This window comes from Myotis yumanensis, unplaced genomic scaffold (genome assembly GCF_028538775.1).
Source record: "Myotis yumanensis isolate MYYU_CA2020_CCGP unplaced genomic scaffold, mMyoYum1.0.hap1 SCAF_5, whole genome shotgun sequence".
NCBI lineage: Eukaryota > Metazoa > Chordata > Mammalia > Chiroptera > Vespertilionidae > Myotis > Myotis yumanensis.
In genome coordinates, this window is record NW_027223756.1 from 67,920,335 (window position 1) to 67,942,349 (window position 22,015).

The 22,015-nt window shown below is 34.6% G+C and overlaps 1 protein-coding gene across 4 annotated transcripts in view; it reads right to left on the reverse strand.

The window, feature by feature from the left end:
* Nucleotides 1-22,015, reverse strand: part of NEK1 (NIMA related kinase 1) — a 142,983-nt gene that overhangs the window by 100,810 nt on the left and 20,158 nt on the right. For all 4 annotated transcript variants that reach the window (XM_070415458.1, XM_070415457.1, XM_070415455.1 and 1 more), the window contains 6 exons: nt 19,922-20,019; nt 13,086-13,169; nt 9,989-10,056; nt 9,774-9,860; nt 7,514-7,568; nt 5,010-5,210 (listed from right to left, as the gene is read on the reverse strand). In XM_070415458.1, the coding sequence (XP_070271559.1) occupies nt 5,010-5,210; nt 7,514-7,568; nt 9,774-9,860; nt 9,989-10,056; nt 13,086-13,169; nt 19,922-20,019 (593 nt within the window). The remainder of the gene's footprint in view (nt 1-5,009; nt 5,211-7,513; nt 7,569-9,773; nt 9,861-9,988; nt 10,057-13,085; nt 13,170-19,921; nt 20,020-22,015) is intronic.

Consider the following 22,015-nt stretch of genomic DNA (forward strand, 5'->3'; position numbering starts at 1 on the left):
TATTTTTTCTTTTTTTCCTTCTTCTTTTTTTCCCCTAAAGCCAAAGGTTTATTGATTTATTTTTATTTTTATAATACTCACCCAAGGATATTTTTCTATTGATTTTTAGAGAAAATGGGAGGGAGAGAGAGAGAGAGAAAGAGAGAGAGGGAGAGATGATTGACTGCCTCCTGCACACGCCCTGACCAGGGCCAGGGATCAAGCCTGCTTACCAAGGTACATGCCCTTGACCAGAATTGAACCTGGGACCCTTCAGTCCACGGGCCAACGCTCTATCCATTGAGCCAAACTGGCTAGGGCCAGAGGATATTTTTTCCATTGATTTTTAGAGAAAGTGGAAGAGAGTAGGGAGAGAGGGAGGGAGGAAGAGGAGGAAAGAGAGGGAGGGGGAGGAAGAGAGGGAGGGAGGAAGAAAAAGAGAGAAAGAAACATCAATGTGAGAGACACACACTGAATGGTTGCCTATTGAACCTGCAACCCAGGTACGTGCCCTTGACTGGGAATCAAACCTGAAACCTTTTGGTGTGCAGGCTGACGCTCTAACCACTGAAAAACATCCAACACCAGACAGGGCAACAAGTGTCTCTTTTTACTATTTACTAAAATATTCTATGAATATTTTATGAACGTATTTTGGGAAGCAAAAATTATTAGTATTGCCTGCAAGTAATTTTCTCCCCCTTACTACATTTGTTCCCCTCTTTAAGTACAAACTATTACACCAACAAAGATTTAATTCAATTTAAGTCTGCTCTTTTTTTCTTACTGGGTGGGGAAGCAAGTTAATTATTTTTTCAAGAGAAATGAATGTTGGTGGATAAAATATTCCTGCAGTGGCAGTGGACCTGAAGCTCCAACAGGCAAAAGCTGTAAATGAGAAGGTCATCTTTCCCAGCAAGGATCCCCTAAAGCAGTTCTCAAAGTCTCATACCAGCAGAGTCAGCATCACCAGGAAAGTATTAAGTATGCACATTCTCAGGCTCCACTTCTGAACGTGCTTTACCAACTCCAGGCTGCTCCCTATTGGGTAATTTCTTCCATTGTTTGAATTTGAGTCTTTCTTTTCCACAGTGTGAACGCAAATATGAATTGAGAGATGGGACATGTAGACTTCAAGAAGATTCTGGAATCACTATGCTGTGCTGTCCAATAGAACTGCTACCCATATGTAGCTATTTGGATTAAAATTTTAAATAAACGTAATTTGAAATTCAGCTCCTTAGTCACACCAGTCACATTTTAAATGCTCAATAAGCACATATGTCTAGTGGCTACAAAGTCGGATAATGCAGATACAAAACACTTCATCATCACCGAAGGTGATGGACAGCACTCAATGGAGTACCTAGTGAACCAGAGCTTATTCATGATTTGTCAAGCCACACCCAGGAAGAAGTTTCTAGAGTATGCAAGACTGAGAAGTAGTAATACTGAAAATAATAGTTCATAAGTTGCAGTAAAGTTCATAACTTGTTTGAAAGTTAAAGCCTTAAAAAATGTATCACACACTTTCTCACTAGAATACTGAACAAGTGATATTACAGTCATGTATCACATAATGTTTTTGTTTCCCTCAACAACGGACCGCATATATGATGGTGATTACCATTTAGCCTAGTTGTGCAGTAGGTTATATAACCTAGGTTTGTGTACTCAATGATGTTCACACAATGACAAAATTGCCTTAACAATGCATTTCTCAGAACATACATCAGTGGTTAGCGACACACAATTGTACAGCAGAAAATAAGTCTGAAGAACAAAAGATAAAAGTTTTCATAAAGAATGAAATCTCAGTGGTGCTTAAATAGCAACAAGGAGCTAAGTATATACTAAACAGGTAATGTCAAATACTCCGTTTGTTAATAATACAATCTGTCCTTTTTTCTTTCCATATTGTAAGTTCTACATAAATCAGGGTCGACTATTTTCTTTTATTGCTGGCGAGTTGAATTCCAGTGCTTCAGCCTTGAGACTGTATGTCCTAACTGCTGGTATTGGGGGAAAGAAACCTTAGCAAGATTAAATGAAGTCATTCTTTCTTCTTTAGAACTTGCCAAAAAAAAAATAGTACATTGCATCATAAAACTGCCCTTGAAAATGTTATTGATAACAAAGGAGTCTCATAAATGACACCCACATTTCAGAGACTGTTTCTGTATCCTATACAAGTCAATTTTAACTTTCAAGTTTTAATTAGCTTTCTTGCTTACTAATGCGTTCTCCTGGTAGTAATAAATCCACATCTCTGTTTTCTGAAGAGTGTTTGTTCACAGTGATGTTCTGTTAAGCCAGAATATATATATGACACTTCCCTCACCTCTCAAAAGCATATAACAGTAATAAAACTATGATTTTTCTAGATGTCTAATTACAGAAGAGTTTAAGAGTGATCACTGCTAAACCATTCGTAGACGACCTGCTTCTGGGTCGGGGGTTTCATACGTAGCAGAACAGCTCCCTCGCTGTGATCTATTGAAAGTCAGCCCTCGACACAGCAACGCACGTTCGTGAGGAACCTGGCGCTAATAGTGATCACTTAAATTGACAAATAGCACACAAAACATGTAATGTAGAATAATTCCAGTTTCAGGTGATCGTACTAATATTAATAACTTATGCTAACTGATTGGCTATAAATTTTTATAAGTCCTGTCAGAATAAAATTCAATTCAACTTAACAAATATTTATTATGCACCTATATGCAAGTACTACAGGAAATATAAATCAATAATCTATTATACATATGTGACCAAAGAACAATGAACAAGTAGAAATGTTGTTGCCAGGCACTAGTGATTGAAAGATGGGTAATAATTGGTTAATGGGTAGAAAGTTTGCTCTACAGGGGAAAAGAGATATGATGCTAGATGGTGATGATGGCTGCACAGCACTATGAACATATTTAATACCACTGAACTGTGCATATAAACATAGTTAAGATAATAAATTTTATGTTATGTATATTTTACCACAGTAAAAAAAATTGGAAAACAAAATAAACCCAAGAGACAGAGGAATGATTCTGTTCTATTGTGATTTATAATAAGAAATACAACCCGGCCAGGTGGTTGGAATGTTGTCCTGAGCACCAAAAGGCTACAAGTTCAATTCCCAGTCAGGGCACATAACCCAGGTTATGGGTTTGATCCCTAGTCAGGGCACATACAAGAGACAACTGATCTATGTTTCTCTCTCCCTCTCTCTCCAAAATCATTAAAAGAATACCCTTGGATGAGGATTAAAAATACATACACACACACACACACACACACACACACACACACACACACACTAGAGGCCCAGTGCACAAATTCATGCACCAGTGGGGTCCCTCGCCCTGGCCTGCGGGATCAGGCCAAAACTGGCTCTCTGACATCCCCCAAGGGGTCCTGGATTGCCAGAGGGCAAGGCCAGGCTCAGGGACCCCACCGGTCACGATCAGGGCCAGGGAGAGACACCGGAGGTTGGCCAGCTGGGGAGGGACAATACGAGGGCTCCAGGGCGTGTCCAGCCAGTCTTGCTCAGTCCTGATCGGCCGGACCCTAGCAGCAAGCTAACCTACCAGTCGGAGCGTCTGCCCCCTGGTGGTCAGTGCACATCATAGCGACTGGTCGACCAGTTGACTGTCTGCCCTCTGGTGGTCAGTGCACATCATAGTGAGTGGTTGAGAGGCCTTAGCATAGCAATAGCATATTACGCTTTAATTGGTTGAACAGATAACTGGATGACCGGACAATTAGCATATTAGGCTTTTATTATATAGGATGATCTTCCTGGCACATACAGTTCCTGGCACATACTAGTAGTTCCTAAAAGCTCAGAATTTCCTAACTATAAAGTGTGCAATGGTATCTTTTGTTATTTATCACAGGTCCCCTTCACCACACCTAAATTTTAGTTAATAAAGTGACCTTAAGGCCTGGCTGGTGTAGCTCAATGATTGAGCATCAACCTATGAACCAGAAGGTCACGATTTGATTCCCAGTCAGGGCACATGCCTGGATTTCGGGCTTAATCCCCAGTGTGGGGCATACAGGAGGCAGCCGATCAATGATTCCCTCTCATCATTGATGTTTCTATCTCTTTCTCCCTTTTCTCTGAAAGCAATAAAAATATATATTTTTTTAAAAAGTGACTTTAAGGATGGAGGCTGGTTGACAGAGAAACACACCAAGTGATTAGAAGGTTGGATTTTTAGTCCCACTCTCCCCTCCAGGAGAGCGGGGCTGGAGGTTGAATCACTCACTAAGGGCCTATGATTTCATCAATCATGCCTCCGTTATGAAACCTCCATAAAAAATTCAAATTTGGACTGGTTTGGAGAACTTCTAGGTTGGTGAACATGCCAGGAGGGTGGTATACCCCAGATCCACAGAGTCAGAAGCTCCTGCACTCTGACCCTGATGAACCTTACCCTACATATTTCTTCCTCTGACTACTCATCTGTACTCTTCTAATGTCCTTTATAATAAACTGGTAAATGTTTCTCTGCATTCTGTGAGCTGCTCTAGCTAATTAACTGAACCCAAGAAGGGGTTGTGGGAACCTCTGATTGGTCAGAAGCACAAGTGACAACCTGGACTTGCAGTAACTTAAGAGGGGCAGTCTTGTGGGACTGAGGGATCTGAAGCTATCTCCAGGTGTAGTGTCAGAACTAAGCTGAATTATAGGACACCGGCTGGTATCACAGAATTGCCTGGTGTGGGAAAACAACCACACATGTGGTGATCAGAAGTTAAGGATTAAGTGTTAAGAGGAAACACAGAATGAATGTGCTCCCTCCTAGAGACTGACTAAAAAGCAGATAGGGAGGAGAAGTTACACAGGAATGGAAAGAAAGGTGGCCTCAGAACTGTTTGAAAAAGCACTTCATGCGCCCCCCCCCTCCCCGCCCCCCCGCTCCCAGGTTCTGATGTGTTTGCTCTCCTCAACACAGAAGAGGGCATGTTCTACTTAAGCACCATAACCCTACTGTTCAATTTTAATTCTACAGTAAAAAACATACCTGAGGTGAGAGAAACTTTTCAATGCGTTTGGCTATAAAACCTTTCTCCAATATGGAGTTGACTGATGGTCTATCCCTAGGATTTCTTTTAAATAACTGAGAGAGCAAACAGCGGAGATCATAAGAATAATGCAAAGACACAGGCGGAAAAGATCCAGATATTATCTTCAGTACCAGGTTTTTCATATTGCCAGCTTCAAACTAAAATTAAAAAAAATAAATTAACATACATAACACACACACATACATTGAAAATGGGAATATCAACAATGACAATAGTTCATTTCCTAACAATATAGAACAGAAATACAGTCCTCTTCCAAATATTTTAACCACATACGTTCTCTAGGGCAAGGTTCACTTGGTTATTTATAAATATATTTAAAAGAGAATATCAGTCCTCATAATATGTTATAACTTGCTATAAGCGTTTTAGTCAGCCCTGACCAGTTTGGCTCAGTGGATGGAGCGTCGGCCTGCGGCCTACGGACTCAAAGGTCCCAGGTTCAATTCCGGTCAAGGGCATGTACCTTGGTTGCGGGCACATACCCACTGGGGAGTGTGCAGGAGGCAGCTGATCGATGTTTCTCTCTCATCGATATTTCTAACTCTCTATCCCTCTCCCTTCCTCTCTGTGAAAAATCAATAAAATAAAATTTTAAAAGAGTTTTAGTTATTGGAAACACTAAGAGATGGGAATATAAGTAATAATTAAATACTTTATAAAAACATAATAATAATAAAGATGAAAACCAACCAACCAACCTGGTGGTCTTCATTTAAGACCTGCCTTCCTGTGCTCCTATTGTAGTAACTAAAACAAGACATCAATTATAGAACTAAAATATTTTGGGGAAATATAATAAAGTACTAATTAGTTTCCTTTTAAACACTGCTCATTATTTTTAAGTGTGTTATGTTCCCAAAAGCCATGGAATCAACAATGCAGCAAATATTCCAAAGTCATATCAATGGGAATACAATACATTTTAATATTAAGCACAATATAAACTCTAACTGAAATTTAAAAAAATAGAGTGGGCAGTTTAAAATCTTAAGACGATTACATTTGGAGTGTAAGTAAAATTAAGCTTTGATATCTCGGCTAAAATAGTATAGAACATAAAACATGGTATAAATTAGGCACTGGTGATTATGCCAATTATAACATAGTTCTGTTAAATGTTAAATTCTCTTAGCACATTTAAAATATGTCCTTCAGTTGATTAAAAATTTGAATACAATTCAATTGTATAGAAGTATTTATGTACATAAGAAATCCTAAATGCAAAAAGACTTGTTACTCTAGCTCTTCACTACAATGAATTTTTATCTCTCAACTGACAAACTCTTCATAAATAAAGGTAAGAGAATTACTTAATTTCATGTGTCCACTTAAGAGCAAACAATTCCAAAATACAGAAGCAATGTTGACAGTTAAATGTAGATGAAGCAATGGTAACAGGTAAATGTAAAAATATTCTGATTTAGACTTAAAATGACTGTCACAGAAAAACCCATTCTTCTACATACAGATCTAATAATGACCATCCCATATCACTTTGGCAGTCTCTAATTTTTTCCTTAAGAAACAAAAACAAAACCAAAGCAATACAGTAGGAGAGTATGCAAACATAATAAAAAAAAAAAAACAGAGAAAAATACTCAAAGAATATGAGGAAATAAAAACAGGCTATAAAACTGCTTATACAATATAACTAAACTTTTCAGGAAAAAAAAACAAAACAAACTCACTCTATAGATTAGTCTAGAATAAACCTAAAAGGAAATGATAAAATATTACAAGTAGTCATTACTGGTTGGAAAAATTGCTTTTGGTATTTATTCACTTCTTTATATTTTTTATGTATTTTCTTTTAAGTTTTCTGTAATGAAAACACTCTACTGTTTAAACAATGGGGGAAGAATTTTTAAAAAACAAATTCTGAAATGGAAAGTGATTAAAAATCAACCTATTTAGGACAAGAACTTCCCCTTTTTGGTGTGGTATGTGCCATGTCAAAGAGTCTCAAAAGTGAAAATTTTAAAAACTCTGGATTAAAAGGTATTTAAATTGATTTAAAAATCCCTTTATAAATATGTTGAAAATGTTCCCTAGATGATTTCAATTCCAAACACAAATAATGTGGTTGTTTTGATAAAAACTGCTAAAATGAAACAAATACAATTTAAGCTAAAATATCAAATTCATATATGAATTTAACTTTAAAAGTACAGCAAATTTATTTCTGTCTTTAGAAATAATTTTTCAGAAAATGTATGATATATTATTATAAGAACAAATATATAACATGAAGTATATAACATATGCATACATATTAAGGGAAAATAAATTAAAATTTATACTTAAGAGAATTTTAGAAGTTTAAAAACTGACAAAGAAGAATTTCTAGTACAAAAGGGTCATCTGAAAGATGGCATATAATTTTTAAAAAAATATTATAGTCACTTTTTGACACAATATTTCAGAAACTTGTACTTACTGCATGTTTAAGTGTGCACAACTCATAAAGGACACATCCCAGAGCCCAAATGTCACTAGGAAATAGAAGAATGACATATTTTTTGTAAGTTTCAGATTTTACTTAAAATTTTTTTCACTTAAAGAAAACACCATTAAACATGTCCTTTAAAACTTAAAATTTCAACCATAACCAAATGATGAAAACAGCTATCCCAGATTAGAGAAATTTATTATTAAAAAATAATAAAATTGGTAAATGTTATGAATATTCTAGTGTTACTTTATTTCAATTCAAATGCTTTATTCAACTATTTGCAATATGGTACATCTATACAATGGAGTACTATGCAGCTGTAAAAAAAGAAAGAACTCTTACCATTTGCAACAGCATGGATGGACCTAGAGAGGATTATGCTAAGCAAAATAAGCCAGATCTCACTCATATGTGGAATCTAATGACCAACATAAACTAATGAACAAAAATAGACCCAGAGACATAGAAACATCGAACAGACTGTCAAACCTCAGAGGGAAGGCAGGGGAGAGTGGAGGGGGGGAAGAGATCAACCAATGAACTCATATGCGTATATGCATAATCCAAGGACACAGACAGTGGGTGGTGAAGGCTTGGAGAGGGAGAGGGGAGGAGAGGGCAATGGGAGAAAAAAAGGAACATACGTAATACTTTCAAAAATAAAGATTTGTTTTAAAAATACCATGACTTCTAAAAATATTAAAGTAGAACACTACTTACTACTTTAGTAAACATGAAGAAAATATTAATTTACTAAAATTATATCTCAAACCTGAGAGCCATCTGAAACATTAGGTAAGAGTAAATATATTAATTTATTTTACTCTTAAAGACTTAGTTACACTATCTTCTTTACATATGATCTCTTTTCTTTTCTTTAAAAATATATTTTGTGTGTGTGTGTTAGCTGTTGTCATTTTAAAAAATAATTTTTTATTGTTCAAAGTATTACATATGCCCCTTTTTTCCCCCTTCCAGCGCACCCCTCCACCCCCGCTTTCCCCCTGAGATTCCATACTCTATTCCATGCTTCCATGTCTCTGGATCCACTCTGTTCATCAGTTTATTTTGTTACTTAGATTTATTGATTTCAGAGAGGAAAGGAGAGGGAGAGAGAGAGATAGAAACATCAATGATGAGAGAGAATCATTGGTCGGCTGCCTCCTGCATGTCTCCTACTGGGGATCAAACCCGCAACCTGGGTTTGTACCCTTGACCGGAATCAAACCTGGGACCCTTCAGTCCGCAGGCCGACACTCTATCCACTGAGCCAAACCGGTTAGGGCAAATCCATTCTTAATTGAAAGAATGATGTTTCTTACAGTTGACTTATCCACAGGACAGCGAAATAACATTAAAATGTAAAATTACTTTAGTTCAAATACTGTTATCCTTTAGAATATTCACTAATAATATATTCAATGGACTAGACTTATTGTAACAAAAGTTTATTTAAAAAATACATTGGTAGGATGATGTTCTCAGTCTCTATGCTCAAGTTTGAAATAGAGCTTCGTCCTCATCCTCAAAAAAAAGATGGGGGAGAGGGAGGACAGATAGCAATAATACATGTGTTATTGCCAGCTATCGATTTTTACCTTTTAGCTTCTATGAGCACTTTCAAAATTAACATCAATGCTTTTCGGTTATCATTTTTCTATTGGAAAGACAGAGAGAAAATAAAGGGTAATTGGAATTCAGGGGCAGAATTTCTTTTTCCATCTAGTACATTTACAGTCTGGTAACCACAGCACAACTCAGTAATTAGAAAATTTGAGGTTGGAAGCCAGATGCCTGGGACTCTGAAGTTACTTTATATCTCTCTGTATTTGAATTCCTTATAAGGAAAGGAGGAATGATTAATACGTACAATATACAAGGTTACTGTGAAGATTAAGAGTTAATCATAGAAAGCATACAAAATAGTGCCCTTCATAGAGAAAATGTCCAATAAATATTAACTATTATAATTCAGTAGGAAGTTACTATTACAAAGAGAAAGACCAAAGAAAGCCCTCTATTTCCAAATATAATTTCAATAATAAACTGATTCTTTCTATAGTTCCTTTAGCAAGATAGTGAAATAGCTTCTCTACAATTCCCCTCATCATATATTTTTAAAAGTCTGTGTATATATATTTACATATGTATATTAGTGATTTTAGAATATTCTTAAGGCTAATAAATATAGTATAATAGATATAGTTAAAGGAAATATACATAATATACTAAGTATTTTAAATACCTTTTATTATTGTAAGGTTTGTTTTCACAGATTTCAGGTGACAAGTAGTACGGGGTCCCTATGCAAGTTCGAGCAAGTTCTACAGTACTAGAACAAAAAAAGAATTATTGGAGAAGCTTAAGGTACTCCAAGATATAAATTATCACATATACATCACCATGAATTTAAACTTCACTAAAGACATAGCAAAACCAAGTTTAAAACTGATATATTACCTATTTAGAACTCTAGCAATTCCAAAATCTCCAAGTTGTATTGTCCCATCTTTGGTTAAAAATATGTTCTATAAAAGTGAGAAAAAAAAAACCCAGAATTATTATTACAGTTCAGTTCTGAGTCAACTTTTTTCATAAAAATGGAGTTTAAAAAATGCTAGGATAACTCGACATCCACATTCAAAAGAATGAAAGTACACCCCTATCTTATATACAAAAATTAACCCAAAATGGACTCTAGACCTAATATAAGAATTAAAACTCTGTAACTCCTAGAAGAAAATACAGAAGTAAATCTTCACTGGGCTAGGCAATAATTTCTTAGATATGACACCAACAACTGAAGCAAAAAAAAAAAATAAAAACTGGATTTCATCAAAATTTTAAAAATTATTGTGCATCAAAGAATACCATCAAAAAAAGAGCCCACAGAATTGGAAAAAATATTTGCAAATCCTATATCTGACAAGGAATTTGTATCCAGAATAAAAACGTTTACAATTCAACAGCAACAATAAAAGACAAATAACTCAATTTTAAAATAGGCAAAGGTACATATTATATGAATCCATTTACATAATATGTCCCCAATAAGCAAATCCATAGAGACAGAAAGTAGATTAGTCGCTTCCAAGATCTACGTGGAGTAGGGATAGGGAGTGATTGCTAACAGGTACAGGGTTTCTTTTTGGAGTGATAAAAAATCTTCAGGAATTAGAAAGTGGTGATGATTTCACAATTCTGTGAATATACTAAAAATCATTGAACTATACACTTTAAGTGGGTAGATTTTATGGAATATAAAATGTATCTCATTAGAGCTTTAAAAATTGAATCCCAACCTCCCCCTCTGTCAACTGTCTAAAACTTCTAAGTAGCCTACTAGTAAATGTAACAAATTAATCCTAAAATTTTCCAAAAATGGGGGCTGGGGGGTGAGGGGCAGGCAAAATAAGTGAAGTGGATTAAGAGATACAAACTTACAGTAATAAAGTAAGTCATGGGTTGTAATGTACAGCATAGGGAAATAGTAATATTTTAATAACTATATGGTGACAGATGCTAACTAGACTTATTGCGATCTTTTTGAAATGTATATATCAAATCATTATGATGTACACCTGAAACTAATAGGATATTGTATGTTAATTTTTTTTAAAAAAGTGCAGATCCCTGGGCATCATCCAAAAAAAAAAAAAAAAAGGTAAAACTATCTGTAGAAATAGATTAAAATTTTTAAAATTTCCAATAATTTACCCATTTTGCATTTATAAATACAGAACTCCAATACATTTATAAATACAGAACTCCAATACTCTATCAAACAGTGAAGTCAAGATTTTGTGGGATAACATGAATTAAAAACCCATCTTTATCAGTCAGGAGACTTGAATCAGGCACATGCTCAAAGTCAAGATGACACAAACGGGGGTTAACAAGGATGGAGTAAAATGGGATGAAATGGGACTAGGTAGCAGAGGGTTGGGGGACAGAAAAGGTGAACTTCCACCACAGTTTATCTTCTTCCCACTATGCATCTTGTGGCTATTAGGCTATAAAGAAGCTGCAGGCCTGAGGTAAGAAGACAGACACTCAGCCCTGACACAGGAAACAAACTTTCTCTGTACTCCCCTTTCTGAGAACTGAGAGAGCTTAAGTGAGACAACCATGGAACCTCTATGCAAAGATGAGTGAGCTGTGGGGACAAGCCACACATATGAAGCCATACATATAATACAAAGAAAACTAGCCCCCCCAAATCATCAGAACATAAATTCACTCTAGATATAATTAATTTAAAAAAATAATCCAACAAAAAATTTAAAATAAAATGTTTAGAAATTTCAGAGATAAATGATGAAGGGATAAATATCATTTAAAAAGAACAAGACATTATGAAATAAGAACCAATCAGAATGTGAAATTCCATTTTCAACCTTGCAGAGAAAAAAATTATTATTAAAAAAATAGATGAGAGCCCTGGCAGGGTAGCTCAGTTGGTTAGAGCACTGTCCCAATATGTCAAGTTTGCATGATCAATCCTCAGTCAGGGCACATACAAGAATCAACCAATGAATGCATAAATAAGAGAAACAACAAATCAATCTCTCTCTCTCCCTCTCTCTCCCTTCCTCCCTTCCTCTCTTTCTCAAATCAATAAATATAAAAAAGTTTTTTAAAAAGTAGATGAGCCCTGGCCGGTTTGGCTCAGTGGATAGAGCGTCAGCCTGCGGACTGGAGGGTTCCAGGTTCCAGTCTGGTCAAGAGCATGTACCTTGGTTACAGGCACATCCCCAGTACGAGGTGTGCAGGAGGCAGCTGTTTGATGTTTCTCTCTCATCAATGTTTCTAATTCTCTATCCCTCTCCCTTCCTCTCTGTAAAAATCAATAAAATATTTTTTTTTAAAAAGTAGATGAGATAAGCACTAGTTTATACAAAATTAAAAACGTAGGTTGATGAAATTGACCTACAAAATGGAACAGAGAGACAAAGAGATAAAATATGAAAACAAGATACTTGGAGGGATAGATTAAGAAGCTCCACCATGTCTAGAAAAAAATCCCGAAGACAACCTTGAAGATAGTAACAGACAAATAATATTTGAAAAAATATAGCTAAACATTTTCCCAAACATTTCCTGAGAAATACACTTTCTCAGAGCGAAATTACACAGCATAATGAATAAAAGCTGACCCTCATCAATGCGTAACAGTGAAATTTCATAACAGGGATGGAGAGAATATCCTAAAATCTTCCAGAGAGAAGAAAGAAGGATAAGAATGATGGCTTTAAATTCCTAAACAGCAACTAGAAGTCAAGTGACACGTGAGCGATATCTTCAATATTCTATAAGGAAACAATTACCAATCTAGAAATTTATATCCTATTGTCATTGCCTTCCACACATGCATTTTTTAAAATATTTTTCTGTTATAATGAGAAAGCAAACCAAGATATAGAAAGATATAGGAAGTAGGCAGGAGGTCTAACACAAGACAGACCAGATTGGATTGAGTTCAAAAATTTTGGATCAAGACAATGCTGGTTCCATGTCCATATCCATTCAGAAGTTACTAGTAACACAATAAACATACCTGTGATTTTATGTCTCGATGAAGAATTTTTCTATCATGTACATGTTTCAGGGCCAAACATATCTGTACAAACCAGTCCAAAATCTAGAGGGGTAAAATGAGAGCTGTCATTACTTTTAAATTTTACATTTCACAGTGTTCTTTTCTTGACCACTAAAAGGATTCAGGAATGAGTTCAAGGAACTAAGTCCTTTAAAAAATGTAGCTATAATTTATTTTTAATTTGTAGTAACTAACATTACATAGGTATTGAAGCCAACAGACACATTAAAGTTAGGCACATACTAACTTTAAAATGTAAGAGACTGCTACTGAATGTCAGAATATGGAAAGAAATTTCTAGAGAGCAATAAAAATAGAAATAATTTATATTTTATTATAGTATGATAGGCGACTTCTGTTTTTAAGTTTATTTTTTTCTATAATGCTTTCTTTGACATAAAAATCATAAGAGGAAAAAAATCAGGCTGAAAAGTTGGACAACATCTCTTGCTTTTTTTCTCTCCCCACATTTCCCATACATAAACACATTCTGGAGTCAGCCACTTGAAAGTAAAAAGGTTTAATTTATTCCTCAGACCTAATACTAAAATAATTCCAAGCAGATGGCATTTTGGAAAAAAAAAAAAAAATATATATATATATATATATATATATATATATATACACACACACACACACACACACACAATAATAGAAGAATACATAGGTTCTTTGATTGAAACAGGACTTTCAAATCATGACACATATCACAAGAAATAAGGATGACAAAGTTGATTCTATAAAATTTAAAGCATCTGCATAACAAAAGATATAATCAAGCATAACAATCATATGAATCTGCAGCATAATTGAAAGATTGCTAATTCTCTAATATGTACAATTTCTTTCAAATCACAGAAAAATACTGGCAGCCAAAATAAGAAGTGGACCAAAGACTAGAAAGGCAAATGACCGGGGGAAAACATACACAAAATACTAGCCTTCCTCCAAATTAAAAAAAAAAAATTTAAAACAAAATACTAACTGAACTTGACAAAAATGAAATAATATACAATGTTGGTTAGAATGTGGGGAAATAGGTCTTTGCATACCCTATTTGTGGTAACGTTAATTACAGTCATTTTGCAAAGTATGCAAAAATTTTATATTCACATACCATATGAAAGAACAAATTGCAATTTCAAATTTATCCTACAGATATAGTGTTACAAATACAAAAGGATGTGTACAAGGATGTTTACTCCAGCACTGTTTGTCAAAACAAAAAAATATAAATAACCTAAATGCCCTTCAATGAACCTGGTTAAATATATTTGATAACACTGCACTAGAAATGCTATGCAGCCACTGAAAAGAATGAAGTACATCTATGTACAATGTTAAGTGAAAAAAAGAAAGTTGCAGAGCATACTCCTATTTTTTAAAAGTATATTTATGTATATTATATACCTGAACTTTATATAGTTGTATATAAGTGTTGTGGTGTGTGTAAGAATGAAAGAAAGAATAAAGGAAGGAGAGCTACCAATTAGGTAACAATATTTATATCAGGGGAAAATTTTAGAAAATAGATTAACATGCTTCCTATCTGTTCAGTATTTTTTAAAAGAACAAATATTATATTAAAATAACCTAAAATTAATTTTTAAAATTAATTTTCTTAAAAAGCAAGCCTCTCAGTTCAGTTCAACAGATAATTACTAAGGACCACATGAATTTTTAAATTCCTTTCCATATTCACATAAGGCACTGTAAAAAAAAATGAAATACAGTACTCTCAATTTTAAGGAGTTCATGTGGTGGCAGAAATATAAACAAATACCTTAATAAAATGCACAAACTTTGTAACTGCAATAAGTACACACAGAGCGCAATTAATTCAACCATGAGGGATCAAGAACAAGTACAAAAAGATGAAAATTAAGCTGTGCTGAGTCTTACTGTTATGCAGCCTCCCTGTAGAGCTAAAACACATCTAGAAATGACCTATGCCTCAATTTAAAGATACTGTTTTTCATTAACATATCTCCCATACCTGTACTCCTTTATAACTTTACAAAAGTGTTCAGCAGCAATGATATACCTAATAGGCCAAAGTCAGTCCATGGGGATTACATTTACTATCCTAGTTATAATACTCTAATTTGGATTTGCACCAGCTTAACTTCAATAACATGAAAATTCTGCTCCTTTACATTTCTATCCCACTCCTTTATGTCACAAAATTATACCTTTATACAATTTTATCTTTCTGTGTTCAGAAACTGAATTGTTACCTGATTGGTAGCTCTTCTTCCTTTATTCTTTCTTTATTTTCTTTTTTAAAAGCATTAGACTCTCAAATTATGTAGAAAACAAAATGTGGAGTACAAACCAGTTGTAATACTAGCTTTGGGGTACATAGTTGCTTTTTAAAAAATGCATTAGTCTCTTAAATTATGTGGAAAAAAAGTATTGCAATAATATTAGCTTTTATAATTACCTATGTATTTACCTTTACTGAGATCAATTTCTTCATATGATTCCAAGTCACTGTCTAGTGTTTTCTCATTTCAATCTGCAAGACTCCCTTTAGTATTTCTTTCAATTCAAGTTCAGCAATAACGAATAACCACAGCTTTTGTTTATCTGGGGATGTCTTAATTTCCCCCTCATTTCAAAAGACCATTTTGCCAGATACAGAATTCTTGGTTGACAGTTTTTCTTTTAGAACTTGAGTACATCAGCCCAAGTCTTTTGGTCTCCAAAGTTTCTAAGAAGAAATCTGCTAACAATCTTACCAGAGCTCTGTTACATATAATGAGTCACTTCTTTCTTTGTCTTTGCCTTTTAACAGTTTAATTATAATGTCTTGGTGTAAGTCTGTTTGACTTCAACCAACTTGAGAGTTTTTGCTGAGCTTCCTAGATGTTTATACTCATGTACAGTGTATTCCAACAAATTTTGGAAGTTTTTAGCCATTAATTCTTCAAATGTTCTCTCTGACCCTTTCTTTCTCTCTCCTCTTTCCAGGACTCCCATAATGCATATGTTGGTCTACTAGATGACGTTCTACAGGTTCCTTATGGTCTGTGTACTTTTCTTCCATCTTTTTTCTTTCTGTTCCTCAGATTAAATAATTTCCACTGTCATAGCTTCAATTCACCAATTCTTTCCACCTGCTCAAATCCACCTTTGAATCCCTCTAATAAATTTTTTATTTCAGTTATTGTATTTTTCAGGTCTAGAATTTTTTTTGTTTCTTTTTAAATTTTCCCTTTATTAATATAACCATTTTATTTATACACTGCTTTCCTGACTTTCTCCATGTCTTCCTTTAGTTCTCTGAGCATCTTTAAGACAGTTGTTTTAAACTTTTTGTCTAGTAGATTACCATCAGGTCTTTTTCAGGGACAGTTTTTCTTTATTTTCTTTTCTTTGAATAAACCATACAATCCTGTCTGTTTACCTTGTTAGTCTTTTGTATGTTTTCAGCCATTAATTCTTCAAATGTTCTCTCAAATGTTCTTTCAAATGTTGTTGAAAACTAGTCATTTGAATCTAATAATAGGGTAACTATGGAAAGAAAATTCTCCTCCTTCCCCAGTGCTTGTTGTTTTGAATTATTGTTTGTTTTTAAATTGTCGTTTGCTATCTCTGAGCTGAGGATCAGCCTGAGTTATAAACTTAAATCTTCTCAGGTCTTTCCTAAGCCTGCATCCTCCTCTACGTATGCATGGTGACCTTCTAATTCCCCTTGTATATGTGGTTGTTTTTGAAAGTCCTAGTTTGTAATATCTGGCTCCCCAAAAAGGAAAAGAAAGAGAAGCAGCAAGAAATAAAAGGGTATGGCCCTTTAAATCCCTTAGAGTTACTTCAACCAGAAGTGATGGGACTTGTTATAATGGGGGTGAGGTGAGGGTGAGAGGACAAAACAATAATAGCTGCCTACCTCTACCTCTTTGTCTATCCTTGAAGATCAGAAGTAGCTATCAATGAACAGAGCACAGATCCCTAGTATTCGGAAGTCAGGGACCTTTTTGCCCAGCATGCAAGTTGCTCCTGAAATGCTGCATGGCTAGTTGCCTTGGGACTGAGAGATAGAGAATGAACAGCTGCTACCACAAAGCTAAGAGCTGAAGTTACCTTGGAAGTTGCAAACCTTCAATAGACTCCAGAGATCCAAAATAGTTACATCAAACAGGTTCTGCCACTGTAACTATTAGTGGGGAGATAGATTCCTGGTGCTTCCTACTCTGCCATCTTCCCAGAATCCTCTCCATCTGCCTTTATTTTCTGAAATATGCTGTTGCTTTGCCCTATCTTAATCAAGTGACCAAATCTCTGACAACTCTTTAGATTTTTGCCTTCCCAAGTTTAGATCCTAAATTTAGGAAAAAATAAAAATTTGAGGTTATCTCTCACTATATATAAATTAGCTCAGTGTTGTTATAAGAGCTGCATGGGAAGACTTGGTTAACGTAACAATTACTAGCTGACAAGTAGAACAAGGACTCAAAACCAAATCTTCTTACTCCCAAGTTCTATGTTCTGTATACTAGGTTTAATTGTGGAAGAGGAGATAAGTAAAGCTTGAGAATTATGACATTACCTTACTTAGTAATACTTATTTAAAATATAAGTCAAGATCTCACCTTACCATATTTTAAAGTTGCTACTAAGAACCTAAAAGTCCCCACATGTACGGTATTATCAATCAACAGCTTAGTTGTGCCAATTTGGTGTCTACCACAGACACAGCTCTCCTAAGTACCCTGATATGACATAAATAAGAACTGTGATCTCTGCTCTAGAGTAAATTACAACCTAGTTGGGGAAATAATTCTGAGGTGAAGTTATTCAGAGTACATTAAGAAGGGTGCATGATTTAGGAAAAATAAGTTTAGACTTGGATGAGTACAATGGGGCACCATATAGCAGTTAGAAGCAACGTTTGCACTCATCGCAAAACAGATGAGTCAGAAACATAGCACTTAGGGTAAAAAGTAAAACTAAATGAATTCTATAATAGGTATGCATTTAAAATACATGTATACAAAACAATGATAGCCGTTTTTGCAAAAACACATAAAATATTCATTAAAAACACTAGAATAGCTGCCTGTGGAGAGAAGGGGAGTGGAAATGGAGTTATGAAGATAAAAGAGTAAAAGTAAACAAGAAGCACAGGCTTTGTTAGAATGCAACATGATGCAGCTATTAAAATTAATATATTTGATCTATATAGACTAACAAGATAATGTTGCAGTGATAATGGCAGATAGAGCATAGTATTAATAAGAGAGAGTTGGAGGTAAGGTATTATCAAAATAAAGAAATAATCAGAATAAGCATATAGGAGGAAGAATGAGATGTATAAACATGTGTCCCAGTGATTGCTCAATAAATATGTTAAATATATGAAAAGAATCCATCATTCCTCATGGGTGAGGTCCTTTCATCATGTGCGCTGGGAGGCGGTCAGCTGAAGAAATGCAGTTACTGTATATACAACTAGGAAATGGACACTGACATATTCCTAGAAGATAGGTTTTGATCTGTAACAGTGGATTATATGTTTTTGTTGGGCCTCTTTCTCTTCCACTGTATTGAAAATTTGTCTGGAGCTATGTGAAGACCAAAAGGTGTCAGAGCAGTGTCAGAGCAGGCCTATTCTGGAAATTGGGCACAATTGGGAGAATATCAAGGAAACAGATGTGCTTTGGAGATTATAATGTCCACGGGATAGCTCCATGGTAGCACTCACTTTGCTCCATGCTCTATCTCTGGTGCCTAGCTTGGTGTGGAAGGCACTTCAGTTTTTGTTGGATGAACAGATTTGACCTTCATTTCTACCTATCTATCTATCTATCTATCTATCTATCTATCTACTTATTTGTCTATTTATTTAATTTGTGGGCTTTCTTCTCAGGCGTAAACTCCCCAGCCTTTTTGACACTTTAATTTCTCATGTTCCTTTTTTTCTGGCAACAAAAGTGAACTTCTCAAATTGGGCCTCTTTCAGACTAGGATGGTGCCTAGCTGTCTTAACTTCCCTTCGCTTCAACATCACTCTGGGGAGCAGGGCAGAGAAACATATCCTATCACAGCTCTAAAAGTCTGAAAGAATAACATTAAAAGCCATTTTGAGACCCGGGAATAGTAAAAAGCACGTGAATTCAGGGAAACTATTTTTACACTGTAATAATTTCTTTTTGAAGCCTATTTATCGAGGCACATGCCAACAGCATAGTATTGTACGAGTGATGTGAATTAAAGCTTACACAAATGTAAAATAAATAACTAAATAAACAGATGAAAAAAAAGGTGAACATTGAGGAATAACAGAAAAAAATAAGATTGCTTAGGTAGGTTAGGGTCATATTTTAGAGATCCTTGAAATCAAAACAGAGGTTAGATTTCATGCAGTTGCCAATACCAGGTTTCTAGAGCTGCAGTTACCTAGAAAAGCTATATTTTAGGAAGACATTGTCTGGCAACAGTAAGCCAGATTGACAGAGTATAAAATTAACCAGTTATAATGAATAATTGTTATATACATAAATACAGGTATTACATATATATGTGTACATACATATACAGACACACACACACACACACACCGACACAGTATATTATACATGGAACAATATTACAGGCAGGAAATGAGATAGAGAACTGAACTAAGATTAGTACAGGAATGTGACTAATATATTAGAATATGTTACTGAACTGCCCTAGTAATTACAATTAGCTTTTGTAATTATAAATAAATAAATACATATATAAATAACTTTGAATTACTTCTAAATAACATTATGGAGGAAGAGTCAATCTCCTACATGCTAACTCACCTGATCCTCTTGAAACAAAATGCCTTTCTGAGCATTTATTCGTTTAAAAAGATCCCCTCCTTCACAGTAATCCATCACTATGTAGAGAGAGCCATTTTCTACAAAATATAAACATTAGATTCCATTTTTTAACATGTGTATCAAAAGCATAAAGAAAGGTACCAAAAGGTTTACTGAAAAGCAGCAATTGTGTTCTGTTAAACCAGAAACAGAATAACACTCAAAAGAATTAGAATGCAAAGTCAAGATATTCTGATAACACAGACATTCAATAACTTGGGTTAATAACTCCATCATTAATATTTTTTCTACCAAGAATACACAATCTTATTGGATAGCAGTATCCACATTGACCCAAACATCTCTAGAATACAGACAATATGTAGACAGATATACAAATAATTCCTTGACTTATGATGGGGCTACATCCCAATAAACCCATCTTAAGTTGAAATGTATATTGTAATACTTATTAATAATACTTTCATGACTCTTTCTGTGGGTAGACACTTCTTAATCCTTCTCTCCACCCTTATTCTTATGAAAGAATAAAACTATGCTTATTCTTCCCACATAAGAAAGGCCAATAGCGCTTCTAACATTTACTAAACTACTGCTTACTAGTGAAACTACTGCAACTCAAAGAAGGTTTCTAAGTTTTCACTTCTCTCTGTGCTTATGGCCTTATTTCCAGCAGTACTTATTTCTTGCACCTTGTGGTGGTATTATTACTTGTAGTGCTGATATCCCCTTCTGATATAGTACTGCTTCTAATGTGCCATGGATTGGGAACCTATAAACTAATTAAGAATCTGTTATAACACTTTATGATTGATAAGAAAAGATTATCCAAATAGACATGTGAGAAATCACAATGCAAAAAAAACCTATAATCCATATTTATAAAAATATGTATAGGATATTAACATTTATGTAGCATAAAAACAAAAAGCAAAAAATTATGTACAGTATGCTATCATTTTATGTATGCTTACTAATGCATAGAGCACTTTTGGAAAAAAAACACAAGACAGTGGTGAACAGTGGTTAACTCCAGGAAAGGAAAATAGGTACCTGGAAGGTAGAAATAGAAGGCAAACTTTTTACAGTTATATAACATCCGAATTTTGTACCATGTGCATGTATCAAAAATAAATAAATAAAACCACCAAAATATTTTTTTTAAAAAAAGGTAAATGTGTATGTGTGTGTGAAAGAGACAGAAACAGAGATAGGGAAACAGAAGTTAAATAAGAACTGAGAAAGGGATGGACAAGGAATCCTGAAATAAAATGCTGGAGCTTTAGTACAAACATTCTGTAATGTTTTCTGCTGCTTAAACATTGTTTATTTGGGGGATAAATATTACTTAAAATATAAGGTTAACTAAAAAGTCTTTTCTCCATGAGGGAAGTACTAATCTATTTTGTATCCCTTCAATCATTCACACATCTCAGTGCCAGGCACTTTGCACAGATGCTAGGGATACAGAAATATAAGACGCTACCCTTATGTTTAAGTAACGAAGCAGAGAAAATAAAAATGTATAACACATATACTCAAATATACAATGATACAATACAAACTCCCACTTTTTCAATAAGATCAAAATTTTTTAAATGTATAAATTTTAGAGATACAGATAAAATAATAAAGTGTCTAATATAATATTTAATATTAAATCTAATTATACATTTAAATACCCGAAAATATTTTCTCTCCACTCTTATATTATATGAAACAATTTTATTTATTGATTTTTTGAGAGAGAAAAGGAGACACATACAGAAAGAGAGAAAAACATTAATCGGTTGCCTATTGTATATGCCCCAACTGGGGATGAACCTGCAACTCAGGTATGTGCCCTGACCAGGAATCGAACTTGCAACCTTTTTGGTATATGGGATGACGCTCAACCAACTGAGCCACCTGGCCTGGCTATATGAAACAATGTTATCCAAACTTTTCACATCTATTTTCCAATATCAATGTTGATCTGGGAGCAAGGATACTTTAGCTCTAATTCAGACTCTGAAACTGGTATGTGATGTGATCCAAAACAGTCATTTAAACTAACATCTACTTTCAACCTCT